General features: G+C 45.4%; 1 protein-coding gene across 1 annotated transcript in view; it reads right to left on the bottom strand.

Moving 5' to 3' along the window:
• Positions 1–20,628, bottom strand: part of LOC138259676 (cytochrome P450 2G1-like) — a 698,383-nt gene that overhangs the window by 443,694 nt on the left and 234,061 nt on the right. Inside the window, exon 4 of the mRNA XM_069207550.1 lies at positions 10,483–10,643. Within this exon, the coding sequence (XP_069063651.1) occupies positions 10,483–10,643 (161 nt within the window). The remainder of the gene's footprint in view (positions 1–10,482; positions 10,644–20,628) is intronic.

Raw genomic sequence — 20,628 nt, 5'->3', positions numbered from 1 at the left:
TCTAGGCGCTATCCTTCCACAACACAGCAGACTGCCAAATGCTCGCAGGCATATTGTGACTTATGCAAATAAATGTTTGTCACAGACTAAACATATATATTCCCAACCTGAAAAAGAAAGCTTAGCAGTGGTGTGTGCTTGTGAACAAGTCCATGTTTTGCTGTATGGAAAACCTTTTCTTCTTGTGACAGATCATCAAGCATTGCTGACTATCTTTGGCAATCCAAACACCAAGATGTCTTCACAAATTGAACATTTCGGTCTTTGATTGCAAGAGTACAACTACACATTGTGCAGCATTCAGGGAAAGATCAAACCCCTTCGGACTACTTCTCGAGAGTGCCTATACAATGTCAAGATACGCATCTAAGACAGCTGAAGCTTACATAAACTTCATTGTGAAATCAAACACACGAGCTGCCACTTCATTAGAACAAATTGTCATGGCTAAGAGTCAAGATAGTGACATGCTAGATTTAAAAGACACTATTACTGATCAGTCATGGAATCAACATACTTGACCTCAGTGGTGGGCGGCAGCTTTAGGAGGGAGGGGGGCAGGTGGGGCACACACACACACACACTCATTCTTTCACACACAGACATGCACGCACATACATTAACAACACTCATACCATTCAAACATGCACGCATGCACCAAACATTCATTTTAAAACATCACACACACTCATTCTTTCACACACGCACGCACGCACATCCATTAACAACATTCATACCATTCAAACATGCACGCATGCACCAAACATTCAATTTGAAACATCACACACATACACACACACACTTACCTTCAGCCTCCAGGTCCCAGGAGGGTTGGGACTGCTGCCTTCCCTCAGTCAATGAGGGAAGGCAGCAGTCCCAGCCTCGTCACAGAGTGGGATGGGGTCAGTAAGACTGCTGACCCCACCCCATTCTGTGATGAAGTGTCACTGATTGACACTCGCCCTGGGCACTTCAGGGCTTAAACTGAAGCGCCCAGGGAGAGTGTCAATTGGTGACGCTTTCCTCGTCACCCAGGGGAGGGCCTCGAGGCACCTTTGCTGGGCTGAGGAGGTCACGCCCATAGGAGCTGTGATCTCCTCAGCCCAGCAAAGTTCAGCTCAGACAGCCAGGAGTCTGCGCAAATCGCGCATGTCTGCTCCTGGCTGCCTGACCTGAACATGAAGAGTGTTTGTCAGGCTGACCTTTGTTCAGCCTGACAGACACACTTCATGGGGGGAAAAATGTGGGGGGGCGTGGCCACTCCGCCCTAAAGGATGGGCTGCCACTGCTTGACCTCTTACCAATGCCAGCATCAAAAGTACAGAATGTCAAAGATTAAGGGGCAGATTTAAGGAAAGTGGTGCTGCACCCGGTGCAGTGCCCCTGTCCTTGCACCCCTTAGCACCCCCTACCGCCACCATGTGTGCGCCGTTCTTAAAATACGGGGCACCATGGTGTAGAGTAGGGGGCAATAGTGTATTTTTTTTACACTATTGATGTACCCTGCAGGGGTAGCACCAACATTTTGGCGATACTCCTGCAGGGTACATAGGGGCCCCCTTTTAACGCCTGCCCTGATCAGGCATTAAAAGTGCCCAAAAAAATGGAGCAAGGAAATCACTTAGATTTCCTTGCGCCATTTTTTTGGCCCCCTTAATGGGGGAACTCCCCCCTTACATATATTATGCCTGGCGCAGACATAGGGGGTCATTCCGACCTCGGCGGTCTTTTCAATAGACCGCCGAGGGACCGTCGTACGGAAGACAGCCACTGCTGGCGGTCTTCTGCACAGGCCATTCTGACTGTTGGCAGCGCTCAGCCCGTTTCCGGACGAAGCACCGCCAACAGCCATACTGGCGGCAGGCAAGGAAGTGGAGGTAGCTCCACCTCAACCGCCACGCCAACAGAACACCGCACAGCGAATCACGATCTGTGATTCGCTGTGGCGGTGTTCTGTTGGCGTGGCGGTGTCGGCGGAGCTGCCCCCATGGGTCCCGTTCCCTCCCGGAGGATCACCAGGAACAGGTAAGGTGATCGTCCGCTAGGGATGGGGGGTGGGGGGGTGTTGTGAGTTGTGTGCGTGCATGGGGGTGTGCGTGTGTGTACGTTGTGGGGGTGTGTGAATACGTGCATGAATGCGGGTGTGTGTGTGTGTATGTGCATGAATGCGTGCGTGTATGTGTGTGTATATGTTGGGGATCGGGGTGGGGGACGGGGGTCCTGCAACCTTTTGGGGGTGGCAGGGGTGGGGGGTAGGGGAGGGAGATGGGGTGGGGGTTGGGGGTGGGGGAGACCCCTATCAGTGCCAGAGAAGGGATTCCCTGGCACTGATAGTGCTTACCGCCATGGATTTCATGGCGGTCCCAAACCGCATGAAATCCATGGCGGTAAGCCGGGGTCAGGCGGGTTGGAATACTGCCGGCGGTATGTGATGACCGCCGGGCTGGAGACCTGGGTCTCCAGCCCGGCGGTCGTTGTTGCTGTGGCGGTCGGAACGGTGAAGCGGCGGCTGGCCATGACGGTAACCGCCATGGACAGAATACATGAAAAAAGACCGCCAGCCTGTTGGCGGTCTTACCGCCGCTTCACCGCCGACCGCCACGGTCGGAATGACCACCATAATGTAGTGCAAGGGTTTACAAATTGGCACAATGCTTGCATTGTGCCAATTTGTAAATATGTTGCGAGTAAAATGCCACTTTAGCACCGTCCTAGAGTAAAAAAATGACGCTATGGTGTTGCTAAGGTGGTGCTAGGGGCTCTTAAATCTGCCCCTTACTATCTGACAGAAGAAGGAATCATCTTGAGAGGTTCAAGAACTGTCATTCCACAAATTCTGCGACAGCAAGTGATTAAAGTGGCCCGTGAAGGACATTGTAGAGTCATTGCCACTAAACTAGATCTCTGAAATAGAGTCTGGTTTCCTCATCTCGATGAATGAGTCGAACAAAAGTTGAAAACCTGTCATCTATGTAACTGCCTGTCAGTGAAAACTACTCAACATCTGTTGGACATGTCGGAGTTACCAAAATATGCCTGGGAAGAATTGCTGTTGACTTTTTTGGTCCACTTGACAATGGATATCACTTGATGGTGATTGCGAATAAATACTCCCTCTTCCACTTAGATGAAAAGGTTTTGTCTATCACAAGTCATTGAAAGATTAGATGGTCTCTTTGTGACATGGGGCATTCCTTCATTTTTGAAAACTGACAAAGGCCTCTCAATTTAATAGCAGATAATTCAGAGACTTTTTCAATCTGCATAATGTGAAGAATTGGAGGAGCGCACTTGTTCGGCCCCAGGCTAACGACCCCATTGAATGTTTCATTAGTACACTAAAGAAAGCTGTTCTGCATGCTACTGTAGGGAAGATCAACCTCTCAAGACTGTTTTGAACTCCATGTTACAAGCTTCCCAGTCGACTCCTTACTTGACAAACAGATGAAATCCCTGCAATGCTGTTGTTTGGGGGAGTAATAATGACCAAGTTGCCTCATTAGACCAACAACAGATTGAAAACTGATACAGAGACATGTGCCAAAGACTTGAGTCATAAACAGAAATTGAAGGCCTATGTCAACAAACGACAACATACACAGAGCATTATCTTCACCTAAGGAGATCCAGTGCTTGTTCATCAGCCACAGTGGTGTAAACCTGATGCTCCTTTTGATTTAGAGCCATTTCACAATGTAACGATGAAAGGTGACTGCCCTACATTCAGGAAAAACAGTCACATGAGATTCTTCGCACTTCCAACATGTTGCTCCCTGCTCATCGGACCTTAATGTCAGTTTAGATACTGATTCAGAGAGAACACTTGGAGAATCTCAGACTACCATTTCTCCTACATCACAAAGCAGATCATGAACTCTCTGACTACTGATTCTTAGTTTCCAAAGAAACAATCCAGATGAGTCATCAAAACACCAAAATGGCACATTGAAGAGTTATGATCTGTATATGTTGCAAAAAAAATGTAATTACTTTGACGGAACCTTTTTAGATCCTGAATGACTCCATAGAGTGATGACATAAGTTTTAGAACTTAGTGAAGAGAATGCAGGTTTTGAATGATGAGCTTGTGGTTACACGCTGAAGAATAAAGACATGTATTACATAGGTCTGTGTGTGATGTATTCATTTGCGGGTACCCAGGCTGCGAAGGACACTATACCCAGTACTGCCGGAGTACTGAGGTACAAATCTTACACAAATAATAATAACCCCCCTGAAGGGCCAGCGGGAATGGGCAATGGTAGGGACAGCAAGCTGACCAGGGAGTGCAGGTTGTGGGTAATATGGCAGCGAAACAGACCAGCGAGGACAGGATGGAGGGATAGGGGCATGCACATGGAGAACAGAGGGCAGGAGAGAGGTGGGCAAAGTCAAGGGCAGCAAGCTATGGATCGCAGCCTGGCATGAGCAGGGCAGCATAAGTGATCACAGAGGGGAGGCAAGCAAAGGCACATAAAGAGACAGCAATGTGACCATGGAGGACAGGCTGGTGTAAGCGGGTGCAGCAAGCTGACTGAGGACAGTAGGTTGAGGGGGCAGGAGCACACAGATGGAATATTGAGGGCAGGCAGGAGGGGCAGGGAGAGAGACACCACACTGAGCTTGAGGAGTGCAGGGGGCAGTAACTGTGGCATTACAACAAACTGAGGAAGGCAGGAGGGAGAGGACAGGGACACATAAATGGCGGCCTGATTCACAAAAGTAAGCTTACACTAGTAATTTGACCAATATGGAGACTCTGCAGTTGGGGCAGAGGAATCCGCATATAGAAGATAGGACAGGGTTATCTTTTTATGTGAGGAGTCACTACCAGGAGTCCAGAGTTTTTGAAGTCTTAAAATTAGTACTAGTAGAAATAAACTTGTAGTTTCTGAATACCAAAGAAATAAGAAACTTACACAAAAATATAAGTTTACCTTTGTGAATCAAGCCCATGGAGAAGGGAGTGTGGGGAAGGCAGGGACAGGAGTACCAAGCTGACAACAAAGGGCAGGCCAAATTGTGTAGGGACAGCAACCAGACACAGAGGGCAAGAATCAGAGAGCTGGGGCACTCAGATAGAGAACAGAGGATTCGGACGAGGGTGCAAAGGCAGGGGCTCCAAGCTGACCTTGGAGGGTGTGGCCAACATGTCCAGGGGCAGCATAATGGACCCTAAATGCAGGAGAGAAGGGACAGAGGCACTCAGATGAAGAATGGAGGGCTGGAAGGAGGGGGCAGAGTCAGGGGGTCGGCTGACCAGGTACAGCAGGCAACAGAAGAAGTGGCAGCACAACGGAACACAAAGGGTAGGAAGGAGGGGGCAGACACACACATTGTCAATGAAGGGGACGCGGAGCGGGGAGCAGAGACAAGCATGCAGTGCGTGGAGGTCAGGGAAGAGATTGGTAAGTGCAGAAAGCTGTCCACGGAGGGAAAGGTGGCAGGATCAGTGACAGCACAATGAGCCACAGAGAGCTGGAGGTTGGGAGTAGGGGCACACACAAAGAGAATGGAGATTATGAAGAAAAGGGGCATGGGCATGGACAGGGAGGCAGACTTATGCACATGAAGAATGGAAGGTAGGGTAAAGGAGGGAGGGGGCACTGGCAGCAGGATTACCAGGGAGGGAAGGCAGCAGGGTCAGTGGCTGGCAAAACACCACTGGGGGCAGGAGGTCGGAGCACTTCCAGAGAATAGAGGAAAGTGAAAGGGGGAGTGACAGAAAAGGGAGTGCAAGAGGGGGAGGGAAAGGGCACCAAGCTCACCACGGAGAGCAGGCCAGTATGGAAAGGTGCAGCATCATGACAAGGGATGGTAGGTAGTGGCGGCAGGGGCATGTAGATGGAGGACAGATGGGAGGAAGGAGGGTAAAAGGCAGGGGTGCGTAATTGACCATGAATGGCAGGGGCAGTATAATGGACCCAGAAGGGCAGGAGAGAGAGAGAAGGAGCACACACACTGGAAAACAGAGGAGGGGTAGGGGAAGCAGTCTGATCAGGGAGAGCTGGTAACATAGACCGTGACAGCAAAACAGACCTTAGAAGGCAGGAAGGAGGAGGTAGAAGCATAAATGAAGAACAGAAGGCAGGGGAATCAAGCTGACTACAGAAAGCAGATCAACGTAGGCAGGGGCAAAATAACAAAATCTGAAGGGGAGGATAGTTGGGGCAAGGACATGCATATGGGTAACAGAAGGTAGGGGCGAGGGGGTAGCAAGCTGATCAGGGAGAGTAGGTGGCAGAAGCAGTAGCATCATAACATAGCATGAAGGAAAGGAGAGAGGGGCAGAGTCAAACATACAGTGAAGGAAGGCAAGTGAAGAGATGACATGGGCTAGCAATCTAACTAGGGAGGGCACGTGAGAGAGGAAAAGACAGCACAATTGACCATGGAGGTCTGGAGGATTGGGGCAGGGGTGCAGACATGAGAATGAGGAGCATGTGGAATGGAGTTGGGGCATGGACAGCAAGCTTACAACAGGGGACAGGTCAGATGAGGTAGGATCACTCACACAGAGAATGTAGGGTAGAGGTAAGGGGGAGGGAGAAGGAAAAGTAAGAAGCTGCAGTGGCGGTGGCAGCACAAAAGACCACTGATGATAGGAGGAAGGAGACAGGGGAATGAACATAGAGAACTTAGGCAGGAAGAAGGGAGACAAATGCAGGATCAGCAAGCTGACCAGGGATGGCAGACCGCTGGGCTTTTGTCAGCACAATCAACTACATAGTGCAGGAGGGAGAGTGCAGCAGCTCACACAAAGAAAAGAGGACAAGAATAAAAGGGGTATGGGGAGGGTCAGCAAGCTGACCAGAGAGAATGGGCAAAAGAGGAAGTAGCAGCACAATGGAGCATGAATTGTAGGAGGGAGGAGGCAGGAGCACGCACATAGAGAATGGAGGGTAGGTGGCAGAGGCAATGGAAACTGAATTGGCATAAGGGCATGCACACAGAAAATGGAGGGTAGGCTGGAGCTTGTGAAGGGCAGCGGTAGGAAGCAGGCCACAGGGTTCAGGCCAGAATGAGCAGAGGCATCTAGCTAACCACAAAGGGCAAGAAGTATGGGGAGGGTCACACACAAAAAGAACAGAGGGCAGGGGAAAGGGTAAAAGGTGCAGCTAAGTAGCCAGGGAGGGCAGACTGGCATGTGTAGGGCCAGCAATCTAAAGATGATAGGGAGGTGGGTGGGAGCAGGGTCAGCGCACGGACAACAGAGGACAGGGGTCAATGTAAGCAAGCTGACCATGGAGCACAGACCAAGAGAGGCATGGGCAGAATAGTAGACATGAAAGGAGGGCCACACCGATGGAGAATGGAGGATAGTGAGCAGGGGTGTAGGCAGCAAGCTGACTATGGGAAGGAGCAGGCTGGAATAGACATGAACAGCAAGTTGACCATGAAAGTCAAGATGAAGGGGCTAGGTGCATGCAAATGGAGAATGAAGGGCAGGCAGGAGGTGGGAAGGCGAACACTAAGGGATATCCAACTCCCTGACAGAGACACCCATAGGCTGCATGCAGCAGAGGGTTGGCTGCAGGGCTCAGACTCTGGTCAGGGCTTGCAACCAATCGCCCACATGCACCCAATCCCAAAGCTACATATGGTCTGTAGAGTGGGGGTTGGCTGCAGGGCCTGGTTTCTGGACTGGTACTGTGCTCAAATCCCAACTGGCAGCTAATTCCCCATTGAACACAGATATAGGCTGTGCATAGAGGTGGGTTGGCCACAGGATCTGACCTCTATCAGGCCTTGCACCTAATTCCCCATGGGGGCCAACACTTTGCTGCACACAGCCTTCTGCCATGTAGAGCAGGCAGCTGGCTGCCTGCCCTATCCTATCTGGCCAGACCCTCTCATGCTGCCAATTGCCATACAGATACCCTCCACACATTTTATATATTTGTTTTTTAACACTTTTTAACACTGTTCAAGCATCCCCCAAATAAAACTGCATGGTACCATGGAGTAAAACTTCAGTGATGGCCCTCGTGATAGTAATGCAGTATCTCACAAAAGAACAGCACTGTGAGAATTCTGTGTTACCTGGAGCACAAAAACATTTTTTTATTTTTGTTCAATGGTGATCCCTCTGCACCTCCTCCACAAGTGCTAGGGAGTCAGAATAATCCTATTCTTCCCACAAATATTTTCTTTTATTTATGGACACAGGGACTGAGATCCTCACCCTTAAAATGGAGGCTGCAGCACTTTCCTCTGAGTTCCGACTAAGTCAGAGCTATCTGTACCACTGGACAAGTACAGTTCCCATGGTACTAAAAAAGGGAAGGGATAAAAATCTCCCTCAAACAACTGGAGGGGCAACTGTTCAGATATACCAAGTTTTTATCCTCTTCATACCCATTCTAAGCACCTCTTTATATGTAATTTTCTTTAAAACGTCTATAACAATTTACATCAAAGAGTGAATAGAACGTTTTCTGAGCATGGCCTTCTGCTGTGCATAGGAGTAAGTTGGCTGCAGGACTGTGGCTCTGGCCAGTGTTTGTGCTCAGTCTCCCATATTTGGCCAAGCCCTGGGTTGGTTGAAAGCCCAGACTCCTTATGCCAAATGACCTGTGGGTGGCCAGCCAGCTGCTACTCACAGACTTCGGCCATTTGCACCAGGCAGTTGGCTAAAGACCCTGCGTTGAATCTCGCCACCAAAGGCAAACTCACTGCTCCACATGCCTTTTGGTTGTGGGCTGTGACGGAATAGGTCAGGCCCTGCATCTGACCAAGATACAGGTCACCAATCCCTGGTGCACACATCCTTTAGCCATCGGCAGAGGAAGGTAAGCCAGGGCCACCAACCCCCCCCCCTACTGTCCACAGGCTTTAGTTACAGACAGTGGGGGTGTTGGCCAGAGGCCTTACAACCAACCCAGAAGTATAACAACTGCCCACTGGCAATGGCCAAAGGGGAGCTTGATGCAGGGCCTGACAATCCCAAACCCCCAGCTGGAAGCCATCTCCTGATGTCCATGGCCTATGACCATTTACAGTGGGCAGAGGGTCTGGCTGGAGGCCTAATCTGGCACTCAAACCCAGGCCCAGCACCGAATCCCCCCTTGGGTGGCCAACCCACTCCTGCTCGCCATTGGCCATGTGCACGGTGGGTTAGTCACATGGCATAAGCTCCAGCCCAGACCTCCTGCCAACCATGGCAGAGGCAGCTAAGCCCCCTTCCACAGCCTGACCTCTGCAGCACATGGCATTCCACTGTGGGCATTATGGGGTTGTCTGCGTCTACCTCCCTGTGGAAGCCCATCTTCCTGCAGACAACCAACCCACATTTGTTTTTAAATTTTTCATGGGTAATGAGGTACTCCTGCTGTGCCAGCACTTATGTTTGCACCCCATGATACTGTGGTACCGTGCAATCTTCCATGAGGGAGAGTGCATGTTACTGTCATACCATGGAGTGTGAACGAGCTTGAATGGCGGACCTGCACTAATCAAATATCTGTTTTTCTAGCATAATATGAAAGCACAGAATCAATGAGCCTCAATGCAACTGATGAAAATATGAGAACTACCCAGGAATCCCTACATGTTTTGTGCAAAATGTATGTGGCACTGTAAGCTTATTATTTGGCCTTAAGCAAGCTACTCATTTTTGTCTGCATCAAGCTCTACTTCTCTGACAAGTTCTAATAAGAACCAGACACATGTGTCAGGAGCTGATTTTGTTTATTCCAAGTTGGCTTGGGTGGTTTTTGATCAATCTAAAGCTGTAATTAGGTGCATAAAATGTAAAAGCATTTACAATGTTTGGTTCTTTACAGCTAGCACTTTCTAATGTTGTGCTTAATGATACTGCCAAAAATGGCTAAAGGCATTTAAATTTTTCTTGCTTGACAGAGATCATTATCTTTATTACCTTTATATATAAATACTTACCTTGCCAAAATTATGACAATCTAAAATAAATAAAATAAATAAAGAACTAAAATTACTGAGGTTAAAATAGTGATAATGATGTGTAACCCATAACACACAATTGTAGCTGGTGTCTAGCTCTACAATATCTCACAGACTGTTGGACTAGGATCAAGATCAGTGTGTGGGATGTAATCATTTGTTTTTACTCGTGATAATAATCAAGTATGTATTACTCTGCCTGTTTTTGTGTAATTCTCCACTTTACATAACATAGGCAGACATCTCTGCATAGACTATGCAGAAGCTATTTTTGGCAGATTTATGTCTAAAATGTGTCCTTAAAGTTACTAGTGGTAAGTTCATGGTCAGATAAAGAGTCATGCATGTCCCCACCCATTCACTCACATAAGGGACTTGAGATACTTACCCCGACTACAAGGTGTAAGCCTCTGCATGGAGTTACTTAATTGTATTAAGGTGGATATTTATAACCATGCTAAGCCTGTGTAAGTGTGCATGGGTCCCCAATCATAGAGTGAATTTTGTGAATTGTACCTACTGTGCTCAAATAGGTTTTGCACTTCTTAGTTACTTAGTTACCTGTCCCCAGATAGAGCTCACAGTGATAAATCCATCAGACAAGGCTTTGAGTAAGATGTGAAGTTTCTCATCTTCATAGTCAAATCGTTCTCCACAAGTAATGGAATATATGACATTGACAGCAGCAGGATAAAGGCCAATAGACGGCTCACAGAATTGCTCTAGCAAAGTGAAAAATAAATGTATCATTAAAATTGTGGTCAGTTATTCAGGACAGACAGATCCTACTTCTGAATTACATTTGTTTTGTTGGATCTGAGGTAGAAATGACAATTCTCAAATATTAACTTAGAGCATCAAATTTACCATACCTTAGTTTGCTGAAATGGTACTATTAATAATATGTGAAAAGCCAAGACAGGAAAATGTGCTATTTATTTGGATTCATTAACATTAAGGTGTACTTCTAAGACATTTACAAGGCAGAATATTATCTCAGTGTAATAAATACAGTTGTATATTTCCTTTTTTTCTCTCTTCAAGTGGTCTCACACGTCGTGCTCCCGACCAAGAGAGGCGTAGACTGAAACGGAGGCAGCTCCCCACACATACTAAATATACCAACCTCACCCTTTCTGTTTGAAATAGGTGCTGACACCACAAAGCTGCAGGGGTTGTAATATTTGTTTGCAAAACAGCTGTTGAAATGCATTTTGGCAATGCGCGCAGCCTTGATCACACAGAGGAAGCTATGTTGTGCATTACTTTTATATGTGCTCACATAAATGGCAGATTATGAAACTGAGAAACATACCATGTACAAACACAGGAGATGTAACCAGTAACGTGTGTGGTGCATTAAATAATATAAATTAAAAAATACCAGTAATACAAAATCATTTTACTTCAAATGAAAAGAAAAGATCACATGCAAATTAATTAGACTCTGTAACACAAAGCAAGATAGGCAAAACACTTTTTTCACGGAAAGCATTGATAAGCATTTAATTACAGAACTTTCATGTCAATCAGTCCCAAGTGGCAAAAAATACATCCTTGTTTAAAATGCAGTACCTCAACAATCTTAACAAAGATGCCTAGCTTCTAAAAATAAAGAAGTCTTCTAAATCTAAGAGTATACCATTATTATAGATATATGTACAGTTCTTCATCAATATTCAACCCCCCTCCCAACACAGTGGAGCTTACTATCGAGTTCCAGTTCCACCTCTCTATTTCTACCCATATAATTTCTAAGTATGACATTAATTACAAAATACTGGAAAAATGTATCATCATTCGAGTGCACTTCCACAAATTGGCTCGCCACTGGATATGTCCTGTTGTTATTCCTCATTGCCCTGACATATTGCAAGATATGCTTATGCACTTGATGGATGACACTGTGAGAAAACTGGGCTGATTGCAGAGGGCCCCCTAACTTTTTGCTCAATTTTTCACTTTTTACTGGTGTTTTCCTGACTTTGATGGTGCCCTAAGTACTGCTTACCATTCCCAGGGTCTGTGCTCTATGTAAAATGCGTATTCAAATTAGGCTAATTATAATTGGCTATGTCACCTACCTATAAGTCCCTAGTCTATGGCAGGGCATGTAGGTCTAGAGACCCCAGCATATGTGGTGCACCCATAGGTGCACCGCTGAGATACCCAGTGTAAATTTAAAGGCAGGACTGCCTTGCAGGCTGCTTTTAAATTAAAGTTACATGCAAATTCGACTTTGGAATTAAACATACTTCCAATGTATTAAACTACCTTATGTTTACCTATAAGGCACCCTTAAGGTGTGTCGTAGGTGCCTCCAGGGTTGGGTGCAGTTTAACTATAAGCAGGGGCCTTATAAAATTTGTTTTATAAAACCTGGTGAGGAAGAACAGCCAAATCAATTTTTCCCTCATTGTAGTAAATACGGTCCATAGGATATAGTAGGGAGACTTTATTTTAATTAATAAAAGTCTCTAAAAGAGCTATACCTGTGAAGTTTCATATCAAACTTTGGCCCTCATTATGACATTGGTGGTAAATCCCAGTGCTAAAGCGGCAGTACGAACACCCATACCGTTACACCAACAAAACAACGCCCACCACATTATGACCCACGAATCACCACGCCGGTAAACCATTGACGGTACACACCGGCGGGCTCATTATGGCCACCCTAATACAAAACAAAACAGCATTGGCCAAAACTAAACACACACACCTGACACTCATACATACACCACATCCACATACTCATAGCACTATAAAACACAGACCCACATCACACACCACCCTTTACGAATACCAATAAGCGCCACAAGACAAACACGAAGACCATTGAAACAACTACATACACACACCACAAACACCCATACATCCATCACGCACCCCACATCCCACACCCCACCACATCACTTAACATCCTCTGCACAACACACACCACACAACACCCATGTCCCCACAAAGGCACAACCGTTTCACAGATGAGGAGTTGCGAGTCATGGTCGAGGAAATAGTCAAAGTAAAGCCACAGCTGTTTGGAGCACTTGTAGAGCAAATATCCATTGCCAGGAAGATGGAGCTATGGTGGAGAATCATGGACAGGGTGAATGCCGTGGGACAGCATCCAAGAATAAGGGACGACATCAGGAAGAGGTGGAATGACCTACGGGGAAGGTACATTCCGTGGCAGCAAGGCACCAGTTTGTCACCCAGAAAACTAGCGGTGGACACCCACCTTCCCCCCACAGCTCACAGCATGGGAGGAGCAAGTCTTGGCAATACTGTATCCTGAGGGACTCCCTTGAGTAGCTGGAGGACCGGACACTGGTGAGTCGATATTTACTAATTATAATCCCCCATAACTGCATGCCATCTCACACCCTCACCCTCACTCCCCTCACTCCACTCCATCCCACACACATCACCTACACACATGACTAACCCTAATGCTAAGCCCTGCATGCCATACCAATGCATGGACAGTCCTCTCAGCCCTGCATGGACACCCATCACCAAAGCATGCACAGCATGGAGAACTAACAAGTACACAATCCATCATCATACACAAACAAAGGTGGCAGGGCAACAGCAACAATAGAGGGGAAGCAAGGGATGTACAAAATGTCACAGACTTGAAGTATAATACATCACTTACATCCCCACAGGTGCCCCAGCCAATCTCAGCTGCAAGGAGGTGCCACAACTAACCAGTCCCCCAACACAAGATGCCCCCAGTGATGACAGTAACTCTGGACTTCAGGATCTGGATGAACTAACTGGCCCTTCAGGGACCACTGGTCAGTGGACCCCCCCAGCCCGCTCACAGTACACCACAGAGCCTCCACCATCAGTATCCAACACCACAGCACCTACCCAACGTCCCTACACCTCTGTCCCCAGGACACGTCAATTAGCAGTGTGCAAATCTGTACAGGGACCCCAGTCCACCTCTCACCCCCAAGACAATCAGGGACCTGGGGTCAGTGGCAGTGGGCACACTGTTCAGGGGACAGAAGCACAGGAACACTAGGAGTACCACTGTGCGCCAGGGGGAAGGACAAAAAATCATGCTTCAACTAGCCTCAACCATTGGTAATTAATTGGGGCTGTATCTCAGTCCATAATTGTTTGCCCAAATGCCACCTCAGAACAGCTCCAGCCTTGACCCTTCTACACTATGTACTGTCCAGCCCAAACTGCCAAGTCATCTCTGAACCAAATCACAATCAACACAATACCAGTTTCACCCTAGTTGGGTCTCTCCAGTTGGGTGCAACTTGGTACCAGTGGCAAAGTGAGTATGGAACCCACATCTGGGCATACCCATCACACTTAGGGCGTCATACTGAAGTAAACCCAGTCATATGCAAATCAGACTTTAGGAAAACTCCGGCCCAATCTGGGTAACCAGGTCATCTCTGGATGGGAAGACAAGTAATTAAGGCTAGTTCTGACCTAGTTTAGGCAGGTGCAGTTTCGGCCCTGTGGCAAAGTGAGTACAGGACCCGCATCTGTCTATACCTGTTGAACTTGAAGCATTGCACTAAAGTGCACAAAAAGGGATTGGTGGGTTGCTTAAACTAAACTCAACCACTAGTAATGATTTGGGGTAGCATCCCAGTCCTTCCTTTTTTGTCCACAATTCCACATCAGATTAGACCCAGCCCTTTGTAAATCAGCCTTAGTGGACGAGAAAAGATATACTGGAATGCAGCATAGGCGATTACCAGTAGTTAAGATTAATTCAAGCACTCTATCCAGGACCTTTTTGTTGTCACTTTTAAATATCAGGCTCCTTACCTTGTAGACGACAAGATGTACTTAGGAGTTAATTAATAATATTTTATAGTAGGATTTCCCACCTGTCAAAAAGAGTTATTTTGACATGTTAGACAGCTGTTTTTTGGCTGCTAGTCAGGCTACACATGGTAGGCTTGAAGCCATGTTTCAAGGCCTACTCTGTGAACCACAAAATAAGTGCTGCAGTTTACAGGTGTCCTTTAACTTCCAAGTCCTGGATACATTTTCCATGCCATGTACTAGGGAGGTATATGGAAGTTAAATTAGTCATGTATTAATTGTTTATTAATAAGTCAATTGGGGTGAGGCAATGTAACTGTGTTTAAAGGCAAAACAATAGCACTTAACTTCTGTTTAGCATGTCTAAGTCAAACAAAACAGAAAGGGGCAAGCAAAATTCAGAGGAAACCATGCAAAGGTGGCAATTTTCTACAAACTGCATCCTAAATTCAGACTGCAATAAATCTGAGTGTTGAGGGTCACATGTTGATTGTGGAAAGAGGACTGGGGCACTGTACATGAGCTGCAAGAGTGGGAGGGAGTCTGTGACCTCCTCAATGATACTTACTGTAAGATCCAAAATATCAGAAAGGTGCTCATTATGAGTTTCCTGATATTTGCTGGCCCCTTCACAAACCGCTTTTTCAGAGGGGTCAGAATAATAAGTTATTACTCGGCAAAATAAAGTTTGCATAACTTGTTAAATTCCTCCAGGTAAAACCTCTAGGAACTTAATGGTTAAAAATGCCTGTAATTACCTTAAAATGCAAATTGTAGAGCTGAAATCACGAAAACCTGCATTAAATATCATGTTATTTAGGTAAACAGGTACTTTTTATCATACCCAATGAATTACTTGCCTTTCAGAGATAAATTTTAATGCGTACTATAAATTGTCCATCCTCCTCAGTATACCTTGTAATAAGTGGCAAAGAGAAAGAAAGCTCAGCCAAAAAAATATCAGGACAAGGATGGTAAAATGTTTCAAATTTCAAAAATTTGTTCAAAGCCATGATCCGCTGCAGGTAAAAGCAGGGAAGGAAATCCATTGTATCAGAAATAAATTGTGGTATGTTGACTAGATGCTTGCTACATACTGTATCGTCAGTTAGAGCACACTGAAGAGACATTGAGGCCCATATTTATACTTTTTTAGCGCTGCATTTGTGCCGCTTTATGACGCAAATGCACCGCAAATTTACTAAATGCAATTGTATTTTGTACGTTTCCACCATTTTTTCGTCAAAAAATGGTGCAAATGCAGCGCTAAAAAAGTATAAATATGGGCCTAAGGGTCTGATTTAAATCCTGTAGGAGGGGGTTACTCTGTCACAAATGTGACGGATATCCTGTCTGCTGTATTACAATCCCATTATAGCCTATCGGGATCATAATACCGCAGACGGGATAGCAGCCATGTTTGTGACAGAGTATTGCCTCCTCCAGGATCTAAATCAGGCCCTCAGTTTGCTGGATGAATGATATAAGTTTCAATATGAAAAGAGCAAAGCAGCAATAAGTAAAATTCTACTAAAATCCCAAAATTGATAAATGGTAAGGTTCCAGTGGAGCAGTTTCTCTCTGTCCTCATTAAAACCTCACTGCCAGATTTAGAGCCTCACAGACTGGGTTCTCAAACAAAAATGTAAGGGAGTACCCTGTCCATCAAACTCTTAGTTTGCCTGCACAATTACTAGTCAAGTAGACTGTCAGGTTTCTGTTAGTGGTGCCTCCATTGGCACAGTTGATGGAAAGATTACTCCAATGGTCTGACAGAGTGCTGGCCACCAAAGTAAAGCCTGACCCTTATATAGAAGATGATCTGATGGACCTTTTTTAGTCTGCTACCGTCAAGGAGATATTGCGTATGGCAAACAGAACTGTCAAAGCCCAGCTCACCTGAGTTCTTGTTCAGTTCTGATGGAGGTTGAAGACAATCCGACCCCACCCTGAAACTGCTTGTTCCAGCACACTAGTTTTTAAAACAGTGCACTAAGAACAGAAGCTCAAGGGAAGGGGGAAGTGGATAAAATAAAAAAGAGAGACAACACCGTTCTTGCGTTTCCACTGTTGAAGTGCTGCACAAATCTGCGGCCCTTTCTGACTTCTGTAGAAACTGGTGCCTAATGAAACATAAACAAAGAACAGATAAGTGCAACCTATTCCTAAATGGGTTCCTGACTATCCCTTTATTTATTAGAAATTCTCTTCTAAAAGTACCTCTTGGATCCTGGTCTCTAGTTTCCAGGTTTGGAATGTGTTACTGCTCTGGGATGTGTTTTCTATTACTGTAAAGCTTCTAAAACATTAAACAAATATTGTTATCAGAATTACCAATATCAAACATTCATCATAATATAACTAAAGCCTAAATTCCCAATAGCAGACTCACTTTTCCCATATTTCCAGAATCTTTGATAAAACAAATACTGTACTTTTACATCAAAATACAGCATGTAATTTGTGCAAGTCCTTGATTTACTGTTTGCCTTGCTGTTAATGGTTTCCACTGTTCGATTCTTAAAAGTTCCATGAGAAAAAACAATGTTTGCTTCACAAAGTTCTGCAAAATATTCTTGTAACAAAGAGTTTGAATCACAATGTTCGTGGAAGGTATTTCGTTTCAAATTGTCTAGACAAAGAATCCAGAAATTGTTGTCAAAGTTCTTTCAGGTAATAAAAGGTTTTGCACTTACTTGTTGCTGGCAAGAGATACTGATCAGTCTAACCTTGTCTTCCTTCTCTTTTGCAGGTTACTCATAGGAGAGAGGCTGAAGCAAGGAGGAACCGGAAACCGGAAGAAGGAAGAGCCAGAAGCTGCGCCCATTGAAGTCAATGAAAGTCTGTAAAGAGCAGGAGTGCCAGCGCCGAGGGATCTGTTCTCAGGTAAGCGGGAGGTAGACGAGCACAAGCACTGGGTGAGGCTCAGGGGATGCCTTTTATAGACAGGGCTGGGTGTGGTCCTCACATGCTGCACATGTTCTTGGAAGGTGTGCAGAGCTGGGTGTGGTTTGAAGAGCTGGGTGTGGTCCTCACATGCTGCACATGTTCTTGAAAGGTGTGCAGAGTTTCAGTTATTATACAAATGAGTTGGATTAACACATGGCCTAGGGAGGAGTATTTTAAAGAAGCCTTGGTAAAAGCAAGGCCCAATGTGTAAACAAAACAGCACATTAAACAACAAGGCTTTCAATAGTAAGTTTAAAAGGGAGCTATTACAGAACCCACTAGTGCAGTGAGAGGGGACATGCTCTTTGCTGTGTACAAACCCTAACAAGAACAATTAAGGTGATAACCCCTATCTCCCATTCAGAAACTCCCTGTTTGTGGGAGACATTAGTCATTTGTTGGGAGTTTGTTTTTGAAAAATAAAATGTTTGTTGAAAGGTCATCAAACCTGATGGAGGCACCCACTAAACCAGGGTGGCTTCCTCTCTTGAAGTCAGGTGTTTTCCTTCTCGCCTCTATGTCTCAATCTATGAGCTGTGGCATTTTTTATAAAATAAGTCTGGTCCTCTCCTACAAATCCCCAAAAGATCTCCTCCAGATATTTATAAATCTATTCCAGCTTTGTGACTTACTTTAAGTTCCAGATTCCAACATTACCTCTCATGTTCTATTTTCATGATCCTCACATCTGTCCAAGAATATTTGGTTTTACAACTCAAGATGTGCTACTATCGTGTGCATGCACTGGTCAGCCACTACACCCAAGTAAAGTGATTCTCCCTTTTGCCCATTGAAAGCTAGAGGAAAGTCAAATATTTTTTTCCTGTCAGCAATGTTTCTACTTACGTCTATAGTGAGGGAGTGGAGATTATCACTCAGGACCCTTACAAGTTTCTACAAGGTATACCTTCAGATCCTTCTTTATTAGGGTAACACCCTGAAAGGAACCTGTCAACTACCTTTTTTTAACTATTTGGTCAGTGCATTTGCCTCACAAGACCCTCGATAAGCCAGGGAAGATCCACAGCTAGATAGCAAAATGACGAGGGCTTTGTGCAGAGGGAGCAATTCCGACTGCTTCCAGGGGCACTCCACAGAGGTAGAAGAGAGCCAGATCTCCTGAAAGTGCAGTTAGGTGTGAGGCTGTCTTCTGTTCAGGGACCTGGGATGCCTAGCATGTTTTTGTTGAGAAGGATGAACATATCACACTTGATGCTTTCGAGTCATCAGAGTGGGATGTCCTGCCCGTTTATGGGGCACATGTAAATGAGCAATGCACAGGGATTTAGACCAAACAATTCCAATTTGTGGCCACAATGCCTCCTCTGCATGCCAAACTAAACAACTAAGCGGAGTAGTTACTGGCCTTGCTGACCAGTGATCTGAGCACAAGACAGCCGTAACTGTGCTGCTCCTGTATTTCATATTCAGAGCCCCCAGGTGCCTGGAATTCATATCACAAAAACCTCCCTGTTGGAACAGTCTCCAGTCCTTTTCTGCCTCTGACAAGTTCCCATTCTCAAGGGGGAGATCCCATGACACGTCACCCTAACTACTATATTAAAACCTGAGTGTCTGACTTCATTTTAAGCCACCAGTTTATAGTCTTACATAGTAGCCATGGGTCACACAATGTAGTACTCAGAGATTTCAGGCCTAGAGGCTGTGCTCTTGACCACTCTACACCATGTCACCCCAGCAATCCCCACATCATAAATAGTCCATTGTGGATCACTAGCTAGGTCCAAGCATTATCTGGGGCTATCAGGCCTTCAGGCCTCCACACCACCAGGAGACCTGAGGGTTCCAGGAGACCTCAGACCCAGACTACAGGCTACATATTCTTGCTGCCTGCATCCACTGTTGCAGCAGCCTCTGTGACAGGGGAGAAGCAAGCCCCAATCACCAATGCCCTGCAAGGAGGATTCACAATGGTAGTCATCTTACTTAGAATGCTTTACTTTTCATAAAGGTTTCTTAGGGAATTGTCAGATAATTAGTATGTGATATAAATTTATCAGGATTCTAAAAGCTAATAGCCTGATTTAGAGTATAGAAGACAGTGTGCATCTCCACAAAAATTATAAAGTACTCGGTCAACTAAACCGATAGTCCACCTGCCCCATTTTGAGCTGGGCAGACAATCCTATTTCAGATGACTGTGCCCCACTGGTTCCACCATTGGAAGCCCTACACCAATTGACCAATAGGGTTGAGGCCTTTAGTGTATGCTTAGCAGACCCTCCACCTTATTTAGAGTGGCTGATCTGATGTATTTGTTTTCAGTTCAGGACTTCCAGGGCAACCCTAGCAAGCACAAATTAAAAGAAAATGAAAAATGCCCCCTCATCCTGGAAGAAAACATCCAAATGAGCAGGCAATATAACTGCAATTACTAACATGATCCTCAAAAGCATCAAGATATATTTATGGATATTTATATAGTGCAAAATTAGCTCAGAAGCAATTCATTGCTGTACATTACTAAAAGGATCAAGTGGTAATTATATAATTTCCCATTTTTAGACACAGAGATAATAACTAATTTGCTTAGAGTCACATGCTGAAGCCAAGGCTCAAACCCGTTTCTCAGGTTCCAAAGTGAGTAGCTTTAGCTGTGATATCATATTTCCTCAAACATGCCTTCTTGAAAAAGCAGCAGCCACATGTATTCAGGAAGTTTTCTTCTACAGCCTCACAGTGTAAGGACCATTATAGAAATGACATTACACCACCCACACTATTCAGGTGAATGGTGTAATGTCCTCTTTATTGTGTCCATCACCACCAAAACAAATTTGGCAGTGAGGGATAGGAAAAAACAATAATGATCCTCATACCCTCGGAGAAACTATGCACAATGAAAGGGTCATTGGTATTTTGTTTTTCAGAAACAAACTCCCAGTTTTGAAGTTTGGTTTTGAAAAACTAAAAATGTTTTAAAGTTTGATGGCT

This window comes from Pleurodeles waltl, chromosome 9 (genome assembly GCF_031143425.1).
Source record: "Pleurodeles waltl isolate 20211129_DDA chromosome 9, aPleWal1.hap1.20221129, whole genome shotgun sequence".
In the NCBI taxonomy this organism is placed as follows: Eukaryota; Metazoa; Chordata; class Amphibia; order Caudata; family Salamandridae; genus Pleurodeles; species Pleurodeles waltl.
This window is presented reverse-complemented; position numbering and strand designations above follow the sequence as displayed.